Source organism: Crotalus tigris, unplaced genomic scaffold, assembly GCF_016545835.1.
Source record: "Crotalus tigris isolate CLP2741 ecotype Arizona unplaced genomic scaffold, ASM1654583v1 scf7180000018432.44079421565:4894166, whole genome shotgun sequence".
In the NCBI taxonomy this organism is placed as follows: Eukaryota; Metazoa; Chordata; class Lepidosauria; order Squamata; family Viperidae; genus Crotalus; species Crotalus tigris.
In genome coordinates, this window is record NW_024096999.1 from 1477743 (window position 1) to 1503159 (window position 25417).

Sequence of the window (25417 nt, forward strand, 5' to 3'; positions counted from 1 at the left end):
ATTCTAAGTTGAGCTCTGGAGAATCTTTTTCTGAAAGGGAAGATGCCAATTCTCTAGTGATCCATCGATCACCAAACAATTGGATTCCAGAGTAGTTTTGTCTAAGCAACTCATTTATTCATTTACTCTTCTTGTCTCCATTGACATCTTGGGTTTTCTCTCCTTCAGTGCTGATTTCTGAAAAGCCAACTCAGTGGTGGTTTCAGAATTCCAATAACTATGCTATTTAACTACCACGTTAAGGGTTAATATTTCCCTCTCAATCGTTTGCCCTCCTCAATTTATTAGATAATTCTTACTGCGTTGCTTTAAAGCAGTGGTTCTCAACCTTTCTAATGCCGCGACCCCATAATACGGTTCCCCATGTTGTGGTGATCCCCAACCACTTATACATCACCGGGTGCCAGGGGCGTGGCCAAAGAAAAGGGGGGGAAATGGCGGACAGCCTTGTTTGGCGACCCCCGTGAAATAGTCGTTCGACCCCAAATGGGGTCCCGACCCACAGGTTGAGAACCACTGCTTTAAAGAGAACACTACAGTCCTTCATTTTTTAGGGCGATACAGACAGACTTGAACACTGGGCACTTCTAACAAAATGAAATTCAATGATGAAAAAAGCAAGGTTCTACATTTAGGCAAGAAAAACCAAATGCAAAGGTATAGTATAGGGGGTACCTTGTTCAATAGTAGTAACTGTGAGAGGGACCTCGGAGTCCTAGTGGACAATCATCTAAATATGAGCCAGCCGTGTGCTGCAGCTGCCAAAAAGGGCAACACAGTGCTAGGCTGCATTAACAGAGGGATAGAATCAAGATCATGTGAAGCGTTAATACCACTTTACAAGGCCTTGGTAAGGCCACACTTGGAATACTGCATCCAGTTTTGGTCACCGCGCTGTAAAAAAGATGTTGAGACTCTAGAAAGATTACAGAGAAGAGCAACAAAGATGATCAGGGGACTGGAGGCTAAAGCATATAAGGAACGGCTGCTGGAATTATTGTTGTTGTTGTTGTTGTTGTTATAATATATATATTTAAAGTCAATAAGATAAAAACAACGAACTCCGGGATGTAAGGCAAAAGGCTTTTAATTGCTAAGCCTTACATCCCTGAGTTCGTTGTTTTTATCTTATTGACTTTAAATGTCCATACCTGGGATTCCAATATTCAAAATTATCAAAGACACACACACACACACACACACACACACACACACACACACACCACGTACATATGTACATATGTATATGTATGTGTGTGTGTGTATATATATATGTGTGTGTGTGTGTGTGTACAGTATGTGTCTGTTTGTCTCTGTGTGTGTGTATGTATATAGCAGACGGACAGCATGCAAGGCAGACGCCTGAGCCCCGAATGAAGATCTGGCTTCCTTCCACAAATTAATCCAATTATTCAAATGTCAGTTAAAACTGTCAAAAATGCCGTTTCTTAGGCTGAACCGAAAAACTGTTAAAAATTAAAACGGCTTTTCTTCATTTAGTCTCCCTGCCTTTTTAATGTGAAACCCATCATCCCGACAAAAAGATTGGGATTTTCACACGCCCAGCATCATGCGAACCCAGTGCCCAGAACTGAGTTCTAATACCCTTTTTGGATGGAACCTTGTAGGGTAGGCAAGGCGGGTTGTATGAAGTGTGTGAGTTCCGACACCTTTTTTTTTTTTTAAGAAAAAAGCACTGTATATACTGTGTACATACTGTGAACACTATAATTTTGAATATATATATATATATATATATATATATATATATATATATATATATATATATATATATATATATATATATCACTAAAATATACATTTAACATATGCTAATCCGGCCTCTTTAGTCCGTCACCGAGAGCCAATAGTTTAGAGATAAACTTTTGCCAAGTGCAGACGCTGTACATAAAGGGATTGTAAATGAAAGAGAGAGTTTTTCGCAGGCTTTCCGTCTTCTCGCTTCGGCCAAACTGACAGCTCCAGAATCTTGCAATATCTAACATGCCCTTCCTGTGGTGAAGACAGCCTGTTCTCCGAGCCTTAATTATACCCCAGTTGACTGGCCAGCTTCGTGCAACAAATGATGTCTCTTCCTCGACAATATGGTCTGCTAAACAAGCTCCCTGATGCCCAGGAAGAAACTTTCTACAAGGAGGAGAAAGAGAAGGACAAGGCCAAAGAGGTGGAGGAGAGCGCAGGAGGCTATTGAGAGGATTGGCTAAGGAGTATGGAATAGGGGTCCGTCCCATCATCCACCAGGACCGATAAGTAGCTGTCGTGCAAGTAAAGTAGGCAACGGTCTCGTCACGGAGGCTTCCTGCACCGACAATGGCTTTTTGTCAAGAGGGACAACGACTAGACTAGCTTGGCAGATTCATTATGGAAGACCAGGCAACCCCACAGGCTGGAGAGCGTTATAATTACAAGGGAACAGCGGGGTGCTTCCTGATGCGGCAAACGGTGTCATATCTTTCCCTGGTTGGTTTGCCAAAAATGGTCTTTGTTCATCAATGTTAGTTCAAGGTTTATATGTTAAAGGAGTGAAGAACCAGGTTGCTTTTTCTTTTTTTTTTTAGAAAAGGTACCTGCTCTGTAATTAACCACCATGAAAACAGCACACGGACAGTCCTGGACTGGCCCACCTTCGTTTCGTGACCGTTTGTAGGTACAGCGGCACTGAAATAAGTGAGTTATGACTGGTTTTCACACTTATGAAACTGGTCAAGTGATCAAAATTGGGACGCTTGGCAAAACCAGCACGGATTTATGACGGTTGCAACGTCCCAGGGTCATCTAAGGACTTTTTTGCGGCCTTCCTTCCGACAAGCAAAATCAGTGGGGGAACCCGATTCACTTAACAACCCTGTTACTAACGTAACATCTGCAGTGATTTGGGTTAACCACTGTGGGAAGAAAGGGTCATAAAATGGGGGTGGGTGGACCAAAACAACGGTCTTACTTAGCAACAGAAATTTTGGGCTCAGCTGTGGTTGTAAAGTTGAGGATTACCTGTATAGATTTGCTCAGAGGTCCCCTAAGATCAGGGGTAGGCAGCCTCAAAAATGACTTGTGGACTTCAACTCCCAGAATTCCTGAGCCAGCCGTGCTGAGGGGAAAGGGAGAGGTTTCCACGCTGGCTCAGGAACTGTGGGAGTTGAAGTCCATGAGTCATAAAAGAGCCAAGGTTTCCTACTCCTGCCTAAGATGAATTAAACACAAACCTGTTGTTATCTTCAAAACTCTTTGTGGCCATGTTGTTCCAACTAGAAACTCCTTTACATTCCCACCAGAGGTGATCTTTCTCCTTTTCCTTCTCCGATAGCCATCAAGTAACAGATGACAAGTAACTAGGTTTACTGTTGTAACCACAGATCACAAGAGTGTAAGATGATGCAGAGGGCACTCTACTTGAACTTTCCAGTAAGCGCCAGGATTGAGTGGCGTCTTGAACCCGGGTATCTGTAGCGCCCTCCCCACACACACACATTAAAACAACACAACTGCTTCCCCTAGGAAAGGTATGATGATCCCATCCCCCTGCTTAATTCTTTGCAAGAGGATCAGACCACGATCAAAAGGTGTTCCAGAAACTAAATTATGGCCTCACCTTCAGAAGCCAGAAGATTAATTTTTGCAGGCATCCACTTCTCACTTCCTCGTTAGGCACATGAAAGCAAACCAGCAACTCTGTGGAGGTGCCACATCTGATATCCAGCCCAGAAGGAAACATTTCCTTGCCAAGGCAAGGAGAAATAATATCCTGCCAAAATCCACGGGGGGGAAATAGTTATTTTCCCTGTGTGTTGGCTCCAAAAATAATACATCTGAATGAAATACATTTAACTTCCTGTATTTGGTTTCTCTGTTCCAAAGACCTAAGCCACCTGGAGTTTACCGGAGAAGTTTTGGCCCACTCTTCAGCATACCAATGAAGCCTTCTAAATTAATGGGATTAAAGAACTTAAGTGTTGGATTTTGAAAAAAAGCAGGATAAAAATTAGACTATTGACACTTTTGAAATGTTGCATTGGAGAAGACTTCGGATGAAGATCATGGATGGCCAAGAACTTAATGGATGATTGAAAAAAAAATTAAAATTATTAAATATTCAAGAGTTCTCCCTTGATCCCACTAAAGATCCTACTAAAATTATCCTACTTCAGATTCATTATATTTATTTATTTATTTATGAGACTTATATACCGCTTTAAGTGCGAGCACTCTCTAAGCGGTGTACACCAGTAAGCAATGTATATATATATTTACATTGCCCCCCAACAATCTGGGTCCTCATTTGACCTACCCCGGAAGGATGGAAGGCTGAGTCAACCTTGAGCCGGTGAGATTTGAACCACTGACCTGCTGAACATAGTCAACTAAAGTGGCCTGCAGTACTGCACTCTAATTGCTGCGTCACCTCGGCTCTTTTTATGAAGACTCAGCTCTGGATAAGGCTCTGATAGAAGGAAGGGTGTAAGGAAAGAGGGACAACCAGTAGGCATCACAGTGGCAACGTGTGCTCCATTGGAAGACCTGAAGGACCACATTAGGACCAGACAGTTATTGAGGAAATCTATCTAAGTGGTTGCTAAAAGTTGAGCCTGACTTGATGATACATACCGTATTTTCCGGCGTATAAGACGACTGGGCATATAAGACGACCCCCGACTTTTGAGAAGATTTTCATGGTTTAGAAAGTCGTCTTATACGCCGGAAAATATGGTAATCAATCATATGAACCCTAAGTTTATTAGTATAAATCAACATACATCACGTGTGCTTTCATATATCATCATAACCACCCTTACAAATAACCCTGTATGCTTGGAATTGTGGTTATATTTCAAGTAAATGCTAATAGTGGGCTCAGGTAGAATTCTGTTAAGGTTTGCCTTCAATTTCCTGGACATTTTCTGCTGCTGCTATAGAGCCTTCTTGTTTTCTATCTCACATTCATAGTGCCTTGGTCAACGAGCCATTAGTAAATCATCCTTGACCAGGTACAGTGGCCAAGCTCAATCACTCTGGCTTATCATTAACAGATCAGGTATTGGGGAATATCTGAAACTATCCCATTAAATTAAAGTGTGTGTAGGGGTTGGGGGTATGATTGACTTGAATGGCTGCTTTCACTTCTCCCAAAATATAACCCTAGGTAGTCCCCGTTTCTAACAAAGAAGACGCACACAGCTCCACACACAAAGAGCTTTGAATTCTAACTAAACTTTGAAAAAAATGCTGACACCACCAAAATCCCTTCCTCTAACTGCACTGTTTCATCTTTGTTCCAGCTGTATCTAAATAGCTTTTGTTACACAAGCGATACCACTCTCTGTCCTGCCACACTTTTTTGGGGATTTCTCATCCCATTTGGAAAGAAAGAAAGAAAGAAAGAAAGAAAGAAAGAAGAAAGAGAAAGAAAGAAAGAAAGAAGAAAGAGAAAGAAAGAAAGAAAGAAAGAAAGAAAGAAAGAAAGAAAGAAAGAAAGGAGGGAGGGAGAGAGGGGAGAGGAGAGGAGAGGAGAGGAGAGGGAAGAAGGAAGGGAGAGGAAGGAAGAGAAAGGAAGGAAAGAAGGAAGGAGGAAAGGAAGGAAGGAAGGAGAGGGAGGAAGGATTAAAGGAAGGAAGGAAGGAAGGAAGGAAGGAAGGAGAGGGAGGGAGGGAGGGAGGGAGGAAGGAAGGAAAGAAGGAAGGAAGGAAGATAGATTATTTGGGAGAGTAATAACAAGAACTGCAGTTCTAATCTCACACAGAAGTGTCAAGTATTGTGTTTATCGGACATTCATAAATGAAATTGAAGATTCTAACTTTGCTTCCCATTTACTACTGGAAATAACCAACCTGAGAAATCCGTGGGGACGGAAACGCTCAGGTGCTGCCGCCTTCATTCATTCCACATCGAGCATCAACCCTCAGCCAAATCTGCCAATTCCCCCCCCACACACACACACACTTTTAGTCCCCGGCCACAGCCACTCCCCGCAACCAGCTCTAACAGTTCAGAATGCCAGCTGGTGAAATGGCTTCGGGAAAGGCAGGTGAGGCAAGACAGACAGTTTAATTAGGCAGCTTGCTATATCACTCGATCCGGGAGCTGCAGCCAGCAGGTTTTTAAAAAAGAGCAAGTGTAAAACTCCACTCAGCCCCCAATAAGGGAAGGGGGTCTGTGGGGGGGGGGGAAATAAGAGTCAGGGGATACTTCTGATGGCAGGTCCTTTCAGGGACACTGGCGTCAGGTTGGCTACAGATGAATAGAAGCAATGTGGCCATTACAAGGAGAAGAACGGCCCAGTTAAAAGACCAATCACTTGCCCTGGATTGATTTCGGACACGGGGGGGGGGGGCAGATATTTTTACAAGATAGAGTAGCAGGTTGCATTGGGGAAGAAATACAAAGGAGGAGGGCAACTGGCTGACGTGGCCCCCTTCGAGAAATATGCAATGCTCGGATTCCTTTCCCTTTTTTAAAAAAAAACAAACCTGGGGGGGGGAGGAGGGAAGAGGAGTCGATTATATTTTCCATGCTGGGAAGAAAAAAAAAAAAAAAAACCCGAAGAGTTGAAGGCCTGATCTGGAATCTACAAGTTCAGAGATCAAAAATCAAACATCACTGGTCTGTCTTTCTTTCTTTCTTTCTTTCTTTCTTTCTTTCTTTCTTTCTTTCTTTCTTTCTTTCTTTCTTTCTTTCCTTCCTTCCTTCTTTCTCTCTTTCCTTTCTCTTTTTTCTTTCTCTTTCTTTCTTTCTTTCTTTCTTTCTTTCTTTCTTTCTTTCTTTCTTTCTTTCTTTCTTTCTTTCTCTTTCTTTCCTTCTTCCTTTCTCTCTCTCTTCCTTTCCTTCCTTTCTCTTTCTTTTCTTCTCTCTCTCTCTCTCTCTCTCTCTCTCTTTATCTCTCTCTTTTTTCCCTCTTCTTTCTCTCTCTTCCCTTCTTTTTTTCTTTCATAACCCCATTTTTCATAATTGAATTCACTCGACTCACTCATAAGCCTTGCCGGCTTATATCTGGCATTGGCTAATATTAAGAGATGTTTCGTGACATGTTAGATTGAAGGAAATCTTAACCCAGAGCTGAGAAAGAATTCCTCTGGCATCAGAGTTAGAGAAAAGTTACCGATGTTTAACACTTCGTTAAATGACTAAATTATTTCAAAGGTGAGATTTGTTTTTTTTTAAACGGCTCATCTACACTCAATATGTTTTGAACTAATTTTAGACTCCCTCAGGAATAAAAGAAAGGTGATAAGTATCAAGAGATTCTGACAGAAAAACTAAAGTTTCAAGGAACATAAATGAAGCAATTTGTTATGTCAAAATTCAGATTTATATCTTAGGTTCTCCTTACCGATTGTTAAATTGGGGTAATTAAAATTTCATAATCTTAAAAGTCATGGCAGTAAGATGCTCAGAGTTTCCTGAACTGTGAGTTGGGTAGCAAATAAATTTGGTAAAAATAAAATAAAAATAAATAAATATGATTTCAAAAGATTTCCTAGGACACCAATATTTTCCGGGACATACCTGTAAATGTCTAAGGAGGTCATACATAACTCAAAATGACCTACTATAAGATCTCTCTGTCTCTGTCTGTCTGTCTGTCTGTCTGTCTCTCTCTCTCTCTCTCACACACACACACACAAAAAGCATTTTGATCACATGACCTTGGGGTTGTTGCAATGGTGAAAAATAATCATAATCACTTTTTAATTGCCATTGTAACATCGCTAAATGAATGAATCCAACTCTACTGGATTAGTTGAACATCAGACAAAAACGAATAATCACACTGGAGCCTCCCAAGTTTATATTGCTGCAGTGGTTGTGTCCATAAACTACATTTCACCACTGTGTGTCCATTACAAACAAAAATTCATCAAAGCACTGAAATTCCCCAAAACCATCATTTATGGTACTTAGGACTCCTGCCCTACCTGGGAGAGATATGTAGATGGAAGGGCGGGGGATTAAAATGTTAACCATTTTCCTACTGTTGAAATAGCCCATCACCAAATGTCCCTGTCAAAAAAGGCTTTAATTACTTTGGCACCAACGCCACTTATAATCACCTGTCATTAGCAACAACGCTTGCATCTGTTTACACGTCTGTCAGTAACGCAGCCCCAGCTGAAACTGACAAGCCTAAGACAAGGTCTTGCTTGGATGTGGCCCCAGATGTGCAAAGGTCACCTTGAGGTTATCCTTCTCTGGTGTAGGGTGTGAAGAGATTCCAAGAGGTAGCAAGAGATGCCCGCAAGAGATGTTTCAGCAGATGTCCTCTCCATACATATATGGAGACTTCTGTTCAATCTTATCGTTCAAGAGATTTGTTCTGACGTATCAGGAAATGTCTATGGAGATTCTCAGTCATCCAAGAAATAGTTATCCCAAAGATAATGAGGCAACTGGACTTCCTTAGTTTTCTTTGAAGACGTTTCGCTTCTCGTCCAAGAAGCTTCCTCAGCTCTGTAGAAGCTGAAGAAGCTTCTTGGATGAGAAGAGAAATGTCCAGTTGCCTCGTGAAAAAGCATCGTTGGGATGTTATCAGGGAACATCACCTTAAAGCAGAGAACTCCTGCCTAAAATTCCAGGACTAAAGTTCTCCCCCTCCCCAAGTCTCAGGTATAACTCCCCCACCCAGGACTTCCAAATTTTATTACCAAAATTGCAATCTTAAAAGCAACGGACAGGAAGAATGCATCGTTAAAGTAAACTTGACAAACTCTTCTGATGAAAACTTGGGAATCAATCTCAGATGCACTCAAAGAGATGACTAGGAAAAAAAAAGGATTGATTGAAAAACTGAGAACGAAGCCTCAGTTGAAGGCCTTCTGTTGGTATCGGGTACAGTTTACTCTCGTGCAGTAATTTGCACCTGAAGTTGTTTCTCCCCCTCTTCCCAAGTTTCAACAGCTTCTTCGCCCCTCCTTTATGGCCTTGAAGCTAAGCAGTTCTTGGTGGTTGACATAACTGAATCTCCGTGTGGAGAACCGCTGAGACGTAATTTATCTTTCATACCAATCACATTCGCTCACCCAGTTTCTTTCTATCTCAGCGTAAACAAAACAAACAAATATAGAGGTGGACCTTGCCATAGCCATGATTTTGGGGAGTTGGGCTCACAGCAGGTCACTGATATGCTATGCTCTACATGGGGCTGCCTTCAAGACCCACCAGGAAGTTTCTTAGAGAACACGCAATACCTGCCTCAGTTCTTTATTAGCATCCAGGTATAATTTAAAGGGCCTTTATTAGACTTGGCTCTTGGTTTCCTCCAAAATTGCATCTCACCCAAAAATTGCAACTGTACTGAGAGAAGAAGCACCATTTGGGAGAGGTGATGTATGTGTGTGATGCTCAGAGGCACTGTTCCTCATTGGCAACCCCAGCCCTTTGGAATATCTTTCGACTTGCAGTTACATGAGCCCAAATCCTGGCCATCCTTCTCAGAGAAGATGAACCCTGAAATCTTCTCTAGAACCCCGATCTCCAACCTTGCCAACTTTACGACTCATGGACTTCAACCCCCAGAATTCCTCAGCCAGCCATGCTAGACAAGAAACAATGGATGGAAACTGATCAAGGAGAGAAGCAACCTGGAATTAAGGAGAAACTTCTTAATTAACCAATGGAACAGCTTGCCTCCAGAAGTTGTGGGTGCTTCATCAGTGGAGGTTTTTAAGAAGAGACCGGACAGCCACTTGTCTGAAATGGGATAGGGTCTCCTGCTTAAGCAATGGGTTGGACTAGAAGACCCCCCCAAGGTCCCTTCCAGCTCTATTCTGGTTGATTGACTGAAAAGTGCTAAGTCTCCTGCTTGAGCAGGGGGTTGGACTAGAAGACCTCCAAGGTCCCTTCCAACTCTGCTATTCTGTTGTTGGACAACGTAGGGCAGAAACGTTTCCCGCTCTGGTGTAATGTAGATCAACCATGCATAAGTGAGCTGCGATGTCTTGGTAGGTACATGGTCCTTGAGGAAGACGAGCACAAGAACATTTCCAGAAGTTGCCTTCATGATGGAAAGGGCAATGATACAGTCCCAGAAGAGAGCTATCCCTGTTAAAGAACACTGAAAATGGGGCCTTAATAGATTTAAGTGTAAGATTTCTCCGGGCAAATGCTCAAAGGAAGCTGAAAGAAGATCCCAGGCCCACAGCAGTCACTCTTCACCATTTTCACCTTCACCGTTTTTAACATTAAACATCCATCGGAAAGCCACTCTGGTTTTCATTTGGGAAAATTATGTGTCATTAGCAAGGGGGTCCTCCTCTACTTGTTTCGGATTTGTCCACGGTTTTGGCGGTACCTGAGACTCGAGAAGCAATCATCTGCTTAATCACTTGTGAAATTTCCTTAAACCTGCTCTTCGTTTGGGTAAATTAAAAAGGCTCCCTTGCGAGGACCTCGTCACAGGCCCGGAGTTTCAAGAAATGGCGGTCGACGTACTTTGAAACTTGCAAAAGAGAAAAGTCTGCAAGGGCCAAAGAAACATGTGGCAACATTTGATGCTAAATTTGAAATGCATTTTCTGCCCTCGTTACACACCTGAAACTGAGCCAAGGTATCCTCTTCGCTTCGCATTAGACGGAAACCCAAACTGGCCCCCGTGACTATAAACGTTTAGTATTTGTCTTGGCTTCTACCTGTATCAGATTCAGACCGAGGAATCTTAGCAAAGAAATTACACGGGATAAAATGGATATTTCTAAATTAGAAGCCTGCAATTCCAGAGGCTCCGTATATGGGTTTTCTGTTTCATCTAATCCTGATGGAGAGAAAATTGTGTGGATCTGACAACAAAAGGCCAAAATGCTTTTGCCTTTGCCGGCCAAATGCTTCTTGTTTTGATTATATTGGAGATTTAGAAACAAAATAAAGATCAAGATCAGTTACAGCTTGTTAGCAAATCAAACGGGGCCGTAGGTTAAAAGCAGTGGGAAACTTGGAGAAAGTTTTAAACAAAGCAGCAGACATTATAATGAAAGCAAGTTGGCTATTGATAGCATTCTCTACTAAATGGCAAATGTTGGGTCCCATACAATATTTGTTACCTCTAAGGCAACAAGTTAATCAGCAGTCAATACAGTAGGGTGGAGGATTGTTGAATTATTAGTGAATTTTGTATTATTTTGTAAATAAAACATAGATAGCCTGCTCAGTATTGTACAGGGAAGGCTCAAATTCACAAAACATACAGTGTGAAATTCTAACTTAGAACAAATGTTATTTACTTTTAAATAGTAGCAGCTATAATACAATAATGGATAAGCACAGCTTTTTATGCGTCTAGATAAACTATGCTTGATACCCCCTAAATGACAAAGAAAAATCTATCTGTCTATCTGTCTGTCTGTCTCTATCCATCTCTATCACTATCTATCCTCTTTATATCTATCTATCTATCTATCTATCTATCTATCTGTCTATCTATCTATCTATTTTTCTATCTATATCTATCTATCTGTCTGTCTATCTACCTGTTTATCCATTTATATTGCTACCTACCTACCTACCACCTACCTACCTACCTACCTACCTACCTATCTATCTATCTATCTATCTATCTATCTATCTATCTATCTATCTATCTATCTATCTATTTTTCTATCTATATATATCTGTCTGTCTGTCTATCTACTTGTTTATCCATTTATATTGCTACCTACCTACTACCTACCTACCTACCTACCTACCTACCTACCTACCTACCTACCTATCTATCCCTGGCAGTGAAAAGCAAAATATGTTGGAGCCAACATCCTACAACAGAGGGCTTTTTTCCTGCATAATCCTACCATAGTTGTCTTCCTCCTTCAGATTTTAATGTGTGGACAGATATATCCTGGAGGAAGCAAATCTTCAAATATCAGAGACCTGAACTGAACTGATTGACTGATTGTTTACTGTCAAGTCTGTGTTGATTCTTGTCCACCACATAGATAAACATTTTCTTATCTTTCCCCCACTGACCTTTTGGGTCTCCCAACCTTAAAAAAAAGGGGGGGGGAGAAGAAAAGAAAAAAATGGAGGGAAGGGAAAAATGATAATAATGAAAACAGCAAAGACTGGAGGTGAAATATTTTAACAGAAGGAGCCATAGAAGTAGAAGAATTAGAGCAATGCCCCTCAATCCTGGTGACTCTATGAAGAGTGGACTTCAATTCCCAGAATTCCCCATCTTAGATTGAGAAACACCGAATTAAAGTAAGAAGATTAATGCCTTGATATTAGGAGAGACAAATTGCTTATAGAAGCTAAGTGAACATACCTACAAAAATATATTGCCACATTCCCAGGTTGGGCGGTAGATGACATAAAGGTTTCCTTTTGCATCATTAGCTTTGGCTATAATAAATGAGACCCTCCATCTGATATATCAGCCTGCAAAGAAACCACAGCTGTTTTGCTCCAGCAAGAGAGGTGCATAGCTATGTCGCACCTGAGTCTTTACACACTTAATAAGCCCTTTTATACATGCCTACTGGCAAATTCAGAACATCTACTGTACTGTTAAAAAACATTATCTATGGATAATTAACCCGGTCAGGATACCAAGGTCCTAACATGGATGCCCTCATAATTCTCCACTAAGGGAAAGTCGGTATAAAATTAGGATAACATATTAATAATTTTTAAAAACAAGGCTGGATGAGCCTTGTTAGGTTGTTCAAGACGACACAACGGAGTTCCCAAGAGAGCCGAAGAATATTTGCTTGGCTTCTATCAATAAAATTCTGGTTTTTGCTTTTTATTTTGTTTATTTCTTATCCAAAGTCAGATCTTGGCCCTTTAGAGAGATCCCTATAATATAGAATTGGAGAAATGGGAAAAAAACATGGGAAATAAACATAAAATTGACCATGTCAGTAGCATTCAAGGAAAACCAGTTGAAGATGTTTTACAGATGGCATCTTCCACCAGCAAAGCTTGCCAAGATGTTTCAGAACAATTCGCCAACATGCTGGAAATGTAAAAAAGTACATGGAACATATTTTCATTTATGGTGGACATGCCCAGTTGCGAAAAAATATTGGATTACAATAAGAAGATGGATCGAAGAAATAATAGACCAACCCGTAGAATGGAAACCAGAGATCTTTTTGCTGGGTATTTTAAACAGAAAATATAGTAAAGAAATATGGTACTTAATTTTACATATAATAACGGCGGCAAGAATAACATATGCACAGTGCTGGAAAAATAAGAATATACCATCAGAGGAAGAAGTGATAAGGAAAATCCTGGATTGTGCTGAGATGGACAAATTAACAAAAGAGATAAAAGAAAAGGAAGACACAGAGTACTATCTAACATGGAACAAGTGGTATGACTGGTGGGAGACTAGAAATAATAGAGGAGAATAAATATGAAAAGGTCAAAAGTGAAAATATGTGTATAATAATGTATAATAATAATAATATGAATTATTCTTAGTAAGAAGTACAGTATGAAGGAAGAAAAATGTAAATAAGAAACAATGGGGCAATAAGGACAAATAGTCTAAAGAAGAATAAGGGGAAGAAATGTAAATAATAGAAGATTACCGTTACGTAATCACTGTTAAAAAAAAAGGGGAGGAGTATATACTGTGTATGTATGTATGTGTGTTTTGTTGGTTTAAAAATAAAAAATATATATATAAAGAGAGAGAGAGAGATCCCTTCACATGTGCTTTATTAATTATTCACATTATTAATTAGAGTGATTATTTCATATTCCCATTTTGATTTTTGGTTAGGATTAGAAGCGATTTTTCAAACTGTATAATCTATACTGAATAACCTAGACCTCAAAGTAAGGAATAATATTATTCTAAAACATTATAAACATATTCTCAAAAGGTCCCACGTTGTTCAAAGAGCAAGGGAAAACACGCGTCGTTTTCCATACTTGAAACAGGCTGCTGTGTGCATAATTTCCTGGACTGTTTAAATGAGAAATTCAATTTTACAAGATGAATAGCTTTTAAGAGGCATTTTAGGCAGGTAATTTCTCCACTATTTATCAAAGAGTCGTTATCACTTCATCCATAGAAGTGTTGACCAATTGAATCAGTTTATTATTTGTTGAAAAACACCCCACTTGTTTGATGGTTTATTTGAAGGTGTGGCAGGCAGAAAAGAATTCCAAGAGAAAAACTATTCAAAGATTTTTTTTTAATTGTGATTTGATAAACTTTAGGATACAGACATCAATTTAGAAGATGGCTCTATTGTAAAATTAAAACTGCATTTTTGTAAGGAGTAGAAAATTCTAAGCATCGGATCCCCAGCCACGACAATTTGTTTCAGATTAACATCAATTACAATACTGAATGCCTTTATAACTAGAAATATTTAATAAATAAGTAAATAAAATCAGCGATAAAATCAGTTCTGCTCCACGCAGAACCATCATGAGAAATAATAAAAGAAAAGCCTAACTAGTTCAAATCATGCAGACTCTTATAAAATATGTGCATTCAACATAAAACAGCCTTCTCACTTGAATCCGTGACCTTCCGTTTCATCTTATTTCCACAGTTCCACAAACAAGTACTTTTGTACAAAGTATTATCTTAACAAGGCTCTGTTGTCATTCAAGGTCACCTGCCTGCCAATTTTTTCTCTCTCTCCCCCACCCAATGCATAGATGAATTTAAGAAGCTGTGATTGGGTGATAATTTCTTACCTTACAAGAAGATGGCAGGGGTCATTTTTGATTGCAGCGACAGACAAATATGTTTAATAAGTAAATAAATGCATTCCAGATTTTTCACAAGGGACGATGGTACTTCGCTACCTTGAAAACACCTGCATTATACTTGGTCCAAGTGAATGATTCGAAGGCACCCAGGGCTACAGCATTTTTGTAATAAGATTGTAAAAAAGATGTTGAGACTCTAGAAAGAGTACAGAGAAGAGCAACGAAGATGATTAGGGGACTGGAGGCTAAAATATATAAGGGACGGTTGCTGGAATTGGGTATGTCTAGTTTAATGAAGAGAAGGACCAGGGGGTGAGATGATAGCAGTCTTCCAGTATCTCAGAGGCGGCCACAAAGAAGAGGGAGTGAAGCTATTCTCCAAAGCGCCTGAAGGCAGGACAAGAAGCAATGGATGGAAACTAATCAAGGAGAGAAGCAACCTGGAACTAAGGAGAAACGTCCTGACAGTGAGAACAATTAACCAGTGGAACAACCTGCCTCCAGAAGCTGTGAATGCTTCAACACTGGAAGTTTTTAAGAAGAGACTGGACAGCCATTTGTCAGAAATGGTATAGGGTTACCTGCCTGAGCAGGGGGTTGGACTTGATGACCTCCAAGGTCCCATCCAACTGTTTTATTTATTTATTTATTTATTTATTTATTTATTTATTTATGAGACTTATATACCGCTTTAAGTGCAAGCACTCTCTAAGTGGTGTACACCAGTAAGCAATGTATATCTATATATTTACATTGCCCCCAACAATCTGGGTCCTCATTTTACCTACCCCGGAAGGATGGAAGGCTGAGTCAACCTTGAGCCGGTGAGATTTGAACCGCTGACCTGCTGAACACAGTCAGCTAAAATGGCCTGCAGTACTGCACTCTAACTGCTGCACCACCTCGGCTCATTGTTGTTGTTATTGTTATTGTTGTTGTTGTTATTATTATTATTATAAAAACAAGGTGGGATAAGAAGCTAAGGAAGCCCCGAGCGAAGCAAGTTGCCGTGTTTACCGATCACTTTCAACCATTTCAGGATAGATATTTAGAGTAACCACTTACACATACCGGGACCTTGGCCGACGGATCTCAATGGAAGGCGATTCAGTAAAGGAAATTGAGCAGGGCAACCTGTTCTAACGTATGCCGGTGAAACATGGGCGCTAACTTCACAACTGATACAAAAGCTACGAGTGGTGGAAAGAGACATGCTCGGCATCACAAGACAAGTTAGAAAAACCTGCCCATGGATCAGAGGACAAATGAAAGTATACGATGCCCTCAAGAGAATAAAAGAACTGAAATGGAAACTGGCTGGTCATGGAGCAAGAAGAACTGAGGGTAGGTGGACCGAGGCAGTCAAAGAATGGATCCCACTTGATTAAAAGCGTCCACGAAGCTAAAACAAGATGGAGCACCCACCTCAGTAAATGGCGGGCCCAACTGGGAAAAGAAAGCTCAGGACTGGATTGGTTGGAAACATGAAGAGACCTTCATCCTGCAGTGGATAAACAATGGCTAAAAGGATGATAAATAGTAAATTGATCTTACTGAAATATATGTGTCACACAGGACATATGCGAGTGTGCATTCAGTTACTAGTATCTTCTTTGCACAATGGAAAACAACTAGAACCACCCAAGGCAGTTAGAGTGCCCAGTTAAAATCTCCAGTTCAGTGTTTCTCAACGGTAGCAAAGCTGGCTGCGTGTTAAATTGTGAAGAATCAGGACCACACATTAAGTTCCAGTTAGGCTAATTGATTGCTCTTGCCTATACATAAGAATCTAGTCAACTAACAGTCAGCACTAAATTGGTGCTAGATAAGGATAAATGACATTGAAGAAGGGCTGGATTGAGACCACTTGTGGGAACGTAATGACTCTAGGCTGATTCCTCTCTTGACTCCATCCTTAGGCTCTGCCTGTCCTTCTTCTACACTATGGTTGAGAACTTGCTGGCTGGGGAATTCTGGGAATTGAAGTCCACACATCTTAACACATCTATTATTTTGAAATCTACTTACCTGGCAGTTTAGTACTCCAAAGGAAGTGGGAATAGATCCATGTCAGTGGTGGCGAACCTATGGCACGGGTGCCAGAGGCGGCACTCAGAGCCCTCTCTGTGGGCACGCGCACCATCGCCCCAGTCCTAGGCCTTTAGCTGGGTTTTATAAAACCTTTTTGCTTTAGGCCTCCACCGCCACATGCAAAAAAAAAAAAAGGTTCCATCAGTCAATTTCAACTTCTCGCGGGAAAAAAAAAGTTCTTGCAAAGTTGGAATTGATTGATTGAACTTTTTAGTCCCACCCAGCCTGCTGTTACCACGGCAGCCACCCCAGCCAATGGGCCACACCCACCCAATTGACCACACCCAGCCAATGGGCCACACCCACCTGGCACTCGACGATGCATAAGTGGGTTTTGGGTTGCAGTTTGGGCACTCAGTCTCTAAAAGGTTCGCCATCACTGATCTATGTTAATGGTTTGGAAGACTGCAAATATCCTATGTTGGACTAAACTCCACTATACCTCAGGTTTAATTTTTGTCATTTTGTTTTCCTCTTCCTCACCCATCACAATCACCTTGGGTTGAATAAGGTCTCCAATCAAACTGCAAATTAATGCAATTTACATAGAAATACAACTATATAGAATAATGATGGAAATATGCGTGAAGGAAAATACTTTTTCTTTTCAAACACCAAGAATGTTATCTCGCATTTGTTCCTTCTTTGTTGACAGGAGGGTGGAAAAAGCAAATATCACAGCCGTTCTCAGTTTTATAGTCCTGAATCTATAAATAAGATCCTACGAAAATAAAGCTTAGATCACAGAAAAATCAATGGACGTTCTCTCAGGGCCTAGAATTCTTTCTATAAGAAATTTCCCAAATGTATTTTTGACCTGATACTGACCCTAGCTTGAAAATAAAGTTTTCTTCCTGGATTGTTGATGCAAAAGAATACAGAATATAACAGGGTTTTTGAAACTAATTCCTCCTTGATCTATTATTTCTTTCTCTTTTCCCCTTCCTTTTTATTATATACCCTCAAATAGAGACTTCACTGGAAAAAAAATTGTCTCATATGTACCAGAAGACCAGAGTTTAATGAGATTTTTAAGCTATCAAAAGGAAACATTTTTTTTTTTTTTGCCTCCAACATAATGTAGTATTTCTTCTGCCAGGTAGACTGAGTATAAAATAGGTTTCATAGATTACAACAGTCAACAAAAATAACACTAATTTGCACTGTGTATTAATTCAGCCTGTTTTCCAAACAGAGTTGGCTATGTGATTGCTATCTAACACAACAGTCGCAAGTGTGAAAAAAGGCTATAAGTCCCTTTTTTCACTCCCATTGTAACTTTAAAGGGTCATTACATGAACTATTGTAAGTTGAGGACTACCTGTATTTTCCTAAGTATTACGTTACATTTTGAGAGACAGCATGGTGCTAATGGTAGGTGGCAAAGATCTTGGCAGACCAGCTGAAGAAAAGCTGCCTGGGAACAGGCAGATAAGAGGCAGCACAGTCCTCAGCTGCGTAAGGGTGGAGAAAGGATCACAAGTTGACTCAGTCTTTTATTCTTCTGAGGTTGGTAAAATGAGGACCCAGCTTGTTGGGGACAATATGCTGACTCTGTTAAACTGCTTAGAGAAGGCTGTGAAATCACTGTGAAGCGGTATATAAGTGCTATTGCTATGCTGTAATTTATTAATTTGAAATGTCTCAAAATGATAAAGAAACTTCTTGTTTAATCCATCCATTTATGAAAAAACAGGGCATGTTGTCTATATTTGAAGCTATTGCCAAAATCTAGGATGGCAACCTTAGGGCGTTGGCGGGAGAAAAATCAACACAAACATACCAAGCTTGCACACCTCTAGAAAAGATGCATCTGGCTCAAATTTCTTGCAGGAGATAAGCCAGGAAACAGGGGTGAAAAAATCCTGGCTAATCCACCCTAGAAGCTTAATGAGAAGTTCATTTTTTTTCAGTGGGGCGCTCTGAATGCAGAATTCCTTTTGCTTTTGGATGTTCATCTCATCCAGTGTGAAGGTGGGAAAAAAAGTAAACAGATGTCCCCTCTTCCTGTCAAACCAAATCCTCCCCACAATTAAACCAACAATGATTTCACAGGCCATTGAGTTGCTCCAGCAGTCAGTGCACATCTGTGTTTATGTTTACGGGGCTAATCACTCGTGTCCTGAAGACAACACGTAGAGAAGCTTCATCCAGTCCTAGTCTTTTTCTCCACCTCCCCCTGCTACACACACACACACACACACACACACACACAAACTGTTAATTCTTTCTTTTTGCATTGTGCAGTTGATGCCCCAACGAGGAGGAGGAGGAGGAGGAGGAGGAGGAGGAGGAGGAGGAGGAGGAGGTGGAAGAAGAAGAAGAAGAAGAAGAGGAGGAGGAGGAGTAGAAGGAAAGAGATGCCTCCGTACCTGCCTACTTACACTAAGTTTCTGTAACGTAATGAATAGAGACAGCTTAGGGACCGCTCACCTGTCCCAGCCTGCCGTATAGCTCGGGAAGTAAAACCACAAGGGATCAACAGAAGGTATTTGTCTGACAGGGCCAGGCGAGGTTGGTTTCTCGGTGACAGCCAGGCCTGGCCTCTTAAACCCGACCCACCGTAATTCCTTCACAATGCAACAGCAGAGCAGCTGACAGTAGCAGCTGCACCTCCTAAGCGAGATGGATGGAATTTTCATAACTAGTTCCCCAAGTTGCATTTTACCTTCAAGATAATTTATGAGCTGCTCCTGGAGTCTGGAAGAAACAATATGCTTGCCATAAAATTAACGGTACCAGCCTTGTAGGTTGTAATGAACACAGGGGAAGATAGCACCCACTGGGTGGAGCGCCCGGGGTAATGGATAGTAAAGCTGGGAATGTAAAAGGGCACTTTCCACACCGTTTCCATGCGCATCATCAGTGGAGTAACATTGGTATTTTTACGGTAACTCCTTTCCGATGTGTGTTTCTGTTATTGGGATGGGGTAACCATCCTGCTCAGAGTCAATTTGGTCTAATGGGGAAGGCACTAGGCTAGAAACTAGGAGACCATGAGTTCTAGTCCCATCTTAGCCACGGGAGGCAGCTGGGTGACCTTGGGCCAATCACCAGGAGACTGTGATTTCTAGTTCCGCCTTAGCCATGAAAGCCAGCTGGGTGACCTTGGGCCAATCACCAGGAGACTGTGAGTTCTAGTTCCATCTTAACCATGAAAGCCAGCTGGGTGACCTTGGGCCAATCCCTAGGAGACTGTGAGTTCTAGTCCCACCTTAGCCATGGGAGCCACCTGGGTGACTTTGGGCCAATCCCTAGGAGATTGTGAGTTCTAATCCCGCCTTAGCCATGGGAGCCACCTGGGTGACCTTGGGCCAATCCCCAGGAGACTGTGAGTTCTAGTTCTGCCTTAGCCATGAAAGCCAGCTGGGTGACCTTGGGCCAATCCCCAGGAGACTGTGAGTTCTAGTTCTGCCTTAGCCATGAAAGCCAGCTGGGTGACCTTGGGCAGTCACATTCTCTCAGTCCAACTCACCTCACAGAGTTGTTGTTGTGAGGAAAATAGGAAGAGGAGGAGGAGGAGGAGGAGGAAGAGGAGGAAGAGATTCTGTTCGATATGTTCACTGCCTTGAGTTACTTGTAAAAATAATAAAGGTGGGATACAAATAAACACATAAATAAATAGTAGGCTGTAGTGCAAGCATATCTAGAAGACAGTCAAAGTTTCCATCAGCTCTGCTCAGCCACAGCACAATGGAACTGTTGGTCAACCAATTTGCACGCTGCCCTCCCTCTACCCAGTATAAAAATTAAGAGTCTATAGAGCCTTTGAATGTCCCTTTTATGAAACTACCCTATTATGGCTGCAAACAGAGGCATGCAACTGTGGCTTCTTCTTCCCCCTATCCTATCAAAGTTAAAAAATCCTAACTTGTGATTGCCCTCCGATTGTAGTTATCAAAAGAGGAAAACAAACGGAAGTTAGTTTATAATAAGTGGCCAGGCTATCTAACTAATCCATCTTTAGCTACCAATGATTAATATGCATGCGTCTTCACATGACTGATGTATGCATGTGTGCGTGTGCATCCATTCATCTAGCTAGCCAACCATCCATGCATGTCTCTGCATACAAATGGACCGGATCTGGCTATTTTATATTTTATATTCAAGATGGACAGTATTTAATATTTATTTGTTATGTGTATGTAGGGATGTGGGTCGATACATATGTTGTACAAAGTATGTTTAGGTGTGTGTTATGTATGTGTTTCACTTTGAGAGCGGGCAACTAAATTTCACTTTTGATGTGTGCCGTTGTGCCCACAGTAAAAAAAAAAAAAAGACAATAAAGGTTATCTTATCTTATCTTATCTTATCTTATTTTATCTTATCACCTCTGGGCCACATCCAGCCCTTTGGCTTTCTCTGTCTGCCCCGTTTGAGGTCCATCAGAGATTAGAAATCAAATATAAATAACTGTACGCCGAGCACACAATACAACAGCATTGCTTTTATTTTTGAAGGCGACTGTTATTTTTTTCACCCAATTTACATATGTGTGCGAATGCGTGCCTAGGCACCTCCGCAGCCATATTGGTTTGGCCTTCCCAACACTCCCAGTTTCTCATGTGGCCCCCTTGGCTAATTCATCAATCCATTAATTAATCCAAAGTTGCCCACCCCCGACACAGACCCCCACACAACCTGGGCCAGATCTGGAAAGACAACCTGACAACCGATGGATGGAGCGGGTGTCACTTTCAGGCAGAATAAGCTGTTAATAACCCGCCTCCGTCCTCAGACACTTCCCCCCAGCTGACAGCTGAATTTAGACTTTATCTATAACCCGGAAAATACATGGCAAAGGAAATGACTAAGATACACTCGGGACAGCCTTGGTATAAAATAAAATTACAACTCCTCACTGTGTGGTAAATTGTCTCCTTAAGATAAACACACAGTGCGGTTAGCGATTAATCCATTTATGGGGCAGACAAATTGCTCACCTTCCCTCTGGAGGGCATTTCTTCAAATCAACCTTGAGCATGATGGTCAAAAATCATTCTGATTAAAGGTCTAACACCGCCGCCAAAGACAAATTTGGAGGCATCTAAAGGGTGCTTATTTCTCCTCGCCATCAAGCAGCAACGCTTATAGAAGTAACAAGCTTTGTGAGAACGTTATCCGGGCTTCTCCTTCTTCAGGACCTCAGAAAAACAATTTACACCCAAGCTTGCATTTAAAGTAGAAAACTCCACCCTCCCTGAAAAAAAAAAATTCAGAAAAGAAACAAAAATATCAGCCAGCTAAGGAATACCTGATAATTAGGAATATTCATTCTTCTTAAATACAGGCAGTCCTTGATTTACGAACACAACTCAGCCCTTTCTGTTGCTAAGTGAGACGCTTGTTAAGTGAGTTTTGACCCATTTTACCAACCTTTCTTGCCTCAGGTGTTCAGTGAATCCCTGCTGTTGTTCCGTAAGTGTCTAAGCTGGAACTAGAATTCACCACCTCCCAGTTTTCTAGCCTGATGCGTTAACTATTAAAGATTTTGGAAATAGTTTGCCATTGTCTCCTTCCTAGGGCTGAGAGGGTATGACTGGCCCAAGATCACCCAGCTGGCTTTGTGTCTAAGACAGGACTAGAATTCACCGTCGCCCGGTTTCTAGCTTGATACATTAACTACTACACCAAACAGTCTCTTTAGACAATATTGCTTCTTTATTATTAAGTTATGGGGGAAGAATCAGAGTGAATTTTTGATACTGCCTTTACTATCACCAAATACATAAATTAACCCCCCCACACACCATTCCTAAGCATCATTTAAATCTAAATATTAGAAGGCCTCATTTTCAATCAATCCCCTTAAAAACGTTCCCTTGATGAAACTAGAGGACGATCACCACCATTTTACCAAAAGAAAATTCCCACTGAGGCCAGGGCAGCCTGAAACCTCGAGAAATTAAGCTAAATTAAAAATAAACTCAGCCTGCGTCCATCTTACAGGGGCCAGGTCAGGCTAGTTCTCGGAAAACAACAGGCAGGAATCAAGTCACACGTTGGGAATTTAAAAAAGAAAAAAAAAAAGCTTGTCACAGCTTCTTTTCTAAAGGCCCGGTTGCCTTTGGCAGACAAAGTTGTTTCTAAAAGGCCTGATGACAACTGATACTAATGCGACTGTGTCATATGACGAAGCTCACACTCTATCTTACAGGTGATAAATTTGTCAGAGCCTGTGATTTATCAAGCTTCCGCCATCCTACCTATTTGGGAAGTCCAATAATTCTAATTCCTTGAGCTGGGAGGGTCCCATCAGCAGGAGGGGAAAAAACAAAACAAAACAAAACATTCCTGCATTCCCCAAAAGTCTAACCAGTTCCAACTGTGTTTCGTGTAATGTCATAACAAACAAACAAACAAACAAACCAAAAACAGGTTACAGAACAAATCTGAGATCCTTGTTAGAAAGCAGCAAAGAGGGAGCAGGCCCTTGTAAAGAAATCTGTGCCGATTTATTTCCGAAAGCTCAACTTCGAAACTGGGCCAACACACTATAATTTCAAGGACGTGCGTTTGAATTTTTGAGCACGCACGGTTTGTGACACTGTTTACTTTGATTATGGATTGGTACCCAGCTATATTTTACAAATAACTCAAGGCAGCAAACATAAGGTTTGTAAGCCACCCAGAGTGGCCTCTGGATGAGATGGGCGGTACATACATTCATTAAATAAACAATTTAAAATATCCAACACATATCCTTCCTCCTCTTATTTTCCCCCATGACAACACCCCTGTGCTGAGAGACTCATCTAGCACAGGGTCAATGGTCACGTTCGGACCTAGCCCACAACGTGAACTGGCTCAAGCTCAGAGCCATTCACCTGGCACTCCATCAATTTTCCCCCTTAGTGTCGGGGAAGCCCGTTCTAGTATTGACGGACAACGTGGCAGCCAAGGCACACGTCAACAGGCAGAGAGGGACCCGGTCCTGGTCTCTCATGCTAGAAGCTCAGGGTCTGGGGTCCTGGGAAGAGTCCAACCTGGGGTCCATCAGGGCAGAACACATCTCGGGGGAGGAGAATCGTCAAGCAGATTCCCTGAGCAGGGTTACAGTCGACCACTCGGAGTGGCGACTGGATCCAGCTCTGTTCAGGGAAATCACGGACAGATTCGGTCATCCACAATTGGATCTGTTTGCCTCCCCGAGAAATTCCCAACTGCCCAGATACTTCACCAGATTCCCATCTCCGGGGCCGGAGGGACGAAGTCACCCACTCAGCTTTTATGTCTAAAGCAGGACTAGATCTCACCGTTTCCTGGTGATTGGCCCAAGGTCACCCAGTTGGCTTTCATGGCTCAGATGGGACTAGAACTCTCAGTCTCCTAGTGATTAGCCCAAGGTCACCCAGCCATTTTCATGCCTAAAGCGGGACTAGAACTCACAGCCTCCTAGTCATTGGCCCAAAGTCACCCAGCTGGCTTTCGTGCCTAAGGCAGGACTAGAACTCACTGTCTCTTGGTGATTGGTCCAAGGTCACCCAGCCGGCTTTTGTGCCTAAGGTGGGACTAGAACTCACGCTCGCCTGACTCTTGTTATGCTATGGAAATAAGCATCCTCAACCAGTTACTCAAAGCTGGCAGGGACCAAACACATTTTATTATCAGAGTCTATTTTTGATAGCATGGAATGAGGGAAACATCTAGCCACCGCATACCCAGAGTTCTCTCGACTCAAATTGCTGTTAGTCATGAGCTGGTTCGCATATCATCCTAGCTAAGGAAAAAGCATTCTGCTTTCCTCATATCAAATCCACCAAGCTCCTAACCTTGGCTGACCTTTCCTCCCTCCTCCCTCCATTGTATTTATGTAATTATGTTAATGAGCCTGGAACACTGTAGAACAGGAATGTCCAACCGTGGCCACTTAAAGGCCTGTGGACTTCAACTCCCAGAATGCCCCAGCCGGTGTGTTGTAGTCCACAAGTCTTAAAAGTGGCCAAGATTGGACACCCCTGCTTTAAAGTCACCAACAGGTCAAAAGGGATATATAAATCAAGCAATGGCGTATGCTTCTGTTCAGGAATAGGTCCTCCTCCATCTAACTGTCCTTGTTCCAAGTGGATTTGGGAAGTAGGATCTGTGAGGCAGCCATGCTGTGTCTAGAAAAGTCAACTTGCTTTGAGGAACCTCTCGACTCTCCAGCTATTAAATCTGCTCAAAGAGGACACCTGAGAAGCAAACCTTGATGTTACATTTTATAAGCAAGGAGCCGTGTTGTTTTCTGAGCTTAGTTCAGCCCAGTTGGGCAGATGCATAGCCTAAAAGACTTTTCACACTGCAGAGTTGCTGCAGGCTGGGGAATTCTGGGAGTTGAAGTCCACAGGCCTTAAAAGTTGCCAAGGTTAGACACTCCTGCTGTAAGAATCAAGGACCCACCCTCTAGTGACCATATTGATTTACGTCTCATGGTTCTGAGATACCAGAGACCATCTGTGGGTGCAGGCAGTAATTCGTTCACCTTCTGTCCGGGGGTGATTTGTCACAACCCATGTCCCTCATTAGACAAAACCAATTTGATACACTTTGTTTCAGTGGAAATGGGCTTCTGCACACACCCACCCACAAACACACACGGCCTATGAGTCACAGCCCCTTTTAGCATCTGGGTTGAATCTGGTTGAGTTAGTTTAACCCA

General features: G+C 41.8%; 1 protein-coding gene across 7 annotated transcripts in view; it reads right to left on the minus strand.

Moving 5' to 3' along the window:
- FTO (FTO alpha-ketoglutarate dependent dioxygenase) overlaps positions 1-25417 on the minus strand; it is a 211034-nt gene that overhangs the window by 87508 nt on the left and 98109 nt on the right. The window contains exon 9 of one of the 7 annotated variants that reach the window (XM_039352393.1): positions 3080-3763. The exons of the other annotated variants lie outside the window; for them this stretch is intronic. Within the exon in view, the coding sequence (XP_039208327.1) occupies positions 3652-3763 (112 nt within the window). The 3' untranslated portion in view covers positions 3080-3651. Of the gene's footprint in view, positions 1-3079; positions 3764-25417 lie in introns of those variants that run through there. 7 annotated transcript variants of the gene reach the window in all.